The sequence below is a fragment of the Monodelphis domestica genome, chromosome 1, assembly GCF_027887165.1.
Source record: "Monodelphis domestica isolate mMonDom1 chromosome 1, mMonDom1.pri, whole genome shotgun sequence".
NCBI lineage: Eukaryota > Metazoa > Chordata > Mammalia > Didelphimorphia > Didelphidae > Monodelphis > Monodelphis domestica.
In genome coordinates, this window is record NC_077227.1 from 584301927 (window position 1) to 584304035 (window position 2109).

The 2109-nt window shown below is 41.3% G+C and overlaps 1 protein-coding gene across 1 annotated transcript; it reads left to right on the top strand.

Moving 5' to 3' along the window:
• The first annotated feature begins 360 nt into the window (after positions 1-360).
• TCIM (transcriptional and immune response regulator) lies at positions 361-1765 on the top strand. The gene has a single exon (XM_003339655.3). It carries the CDS (start codon positions 562-564, stop codon positions 847-849), a length of 288 nt encoding a protein of 95 aa, XP_003339703.3. The 5' UTR covers positions 361-561; the 3' UTR covers positions 850-1765.
• The last annotated feature ends 344 nt before the right edge of the window (positions 1766-2109 follow it).

Consider the following 2109-nt stretch of genomic DNA (forward strand, 5'->3'; position numbering starts at 1 on the left):
AAGTCTCTCGGCAGTAATCAAAATGCCAGGTACAGTCTTATCCAAAGTACATTGCTAAAGACTACCCAGCCCCTCCGAGGGAAAAACAAAGCAAAACCCCAGTTGTTTTTCAGGAGTTATTTGAATTCTGAGTTCTAAGCTTTGCAGTGTTTGTCTAGTGGCTGTACCTTTTGGGAGTCGGGGGAGGGGGGCCCTCAAGTTTGACACTTGTGACTTAAGCGCTCTCTGAAGTGAGGGCGTCTTAGTCAGTCAAAAATCCTTTCTTCACAGGTTAAGAGAGGTTGTGGGTGGTGGATAATATCACTCTCCGATCCCGGACAAGAACTCTCAGCAACCCTTGTGCAAAAGAACAGGATGTTGGCAACTGAACTGTTAAACCTGTCTCTGATTATTATTCCTTTAGATCACGCTGATGTCACCAGAGTAATTTGAGCTCAGAGTCTTTCCACAGCCTTTAAATAGCAGCCCCAGGATAAATTTTCTCCAGCCTCTTGAGGAGAGCTTAATCTGACAAGAGACCCAATAGACAAAAAACTACGGAAAGACACCTCCTCTTCCATCATGTCCACTTCGCTGAGAGTGAGCCCATCGGTCCACGGGTACCACTTTGACACCGCGGCCCGAAAGAAAGCTGTGGGCAACATCTTTGAAAACATAGACCAAGAATCCCTCCAGCGGCTGTTCAAAAACTCTGGGGACAAGAAAGCCGAGGAGAGAGCCAAGATCATTTTTTCTATCGACCAAGATATGGAAGAAAAGACCAGAGCTCTCATGGCCCTGAAGAAGAGGACCAAAGACAAACTGTTTCAATTTCTGAAACTCCGGAAATATTCGATCAAAGTTCACTGAGCAAATAAGGCAGGAGAGACTGGCTGAGAGGATAAGAACAATGTAAGAATGAAACTGCCGTTCGCGAGATCCTGACAAAATGCCTCCTGCAGCTGCCTGTCTGCCTCGGGTAAGGACTTCCAAGCCTGAGAACCAACCGGCTGTAATTAACTGAAAATCCATTTCACACACTGAAATGTTGCCCGGACAAGAGGCAGAAAAACTCCCGGCAGCCATGAGCAACCCTCCCTGTGGGAAAGGACTGTTTCTGTTTGTCCAGGGACAAAGAAGGTTCTGCTTGGAGGCATGCCGGTGACAGCTAGAGACAGCAGGAAGAGGTAGCTATCCAAGATCACTTGGACAGACCCCAGGGGTCGTACCCCATTCAGTTGGAACTTTTTTCAACAAACCAGGGGGACAGAGTGGATGCCACACGTGTTTACAGAACTTTTTTGTTGAATTAAAAAAAAAAAAAAGAAAGCTGCCAAGCCTCAAAGCTGTCTTTTGGAATGGACTATAGAAGATCAGTAATTGATCATTTTTTTTTTTGCATTTGTTAAAATGCCTTTAAAAGTACACACCACATGTGTGTGAATAGAAACTCAAGGGACTGCCTACAGTGGCTTCTTCAGAGCTGTGCAATTTTAATTGTCTTGCTCTTCTGATCTATAGAGTTGCTTTTATATATACACACTATATATATGTTTCATATTGGTTGCACAAAAGTTAAAATAATTGAATGGAAGTACTGTGAAAGTCTGTTACAGATTGAAAAGAAAATGCTAAACTATGTCATGGTTAAAGTTCTCATAGCTACTGCATTTTAATATGAGCATTTGATAATTACACTAGAAGTATTTTATAATGATGCAATAGTTTCTATAATTTATTGTATGTGGAAAGTGACCTGCAACCATAATAAATTATTCTAAATGTAGTTGATTTTTGTCTTAAATACTTGATTCTTAAAAGATCACAAAAGATGATTATTTTGAACGCAATTCTTTAGACAATTGACTCAAAAAATGTACTTTGAGGGTGGGGGTGACTTTTCAGTAGCTGGCCAGCTCAATTCCAAGCAAATTCTTACATCATGCAATCAGGAAGTTTCTCTGTCCTCAACTGCATTGAAAGGCTCAGACATAATCACTGAAAGGTTCAGACTGAATCACTAACTGTTACTATTCCTATACATATTGTAGAAGATTTTTAAAAATAGAATCATGGAATCTTGGACCTAGGAGAGGCATTTCCCCCTTTTAATAGCATATGCAGAAAACC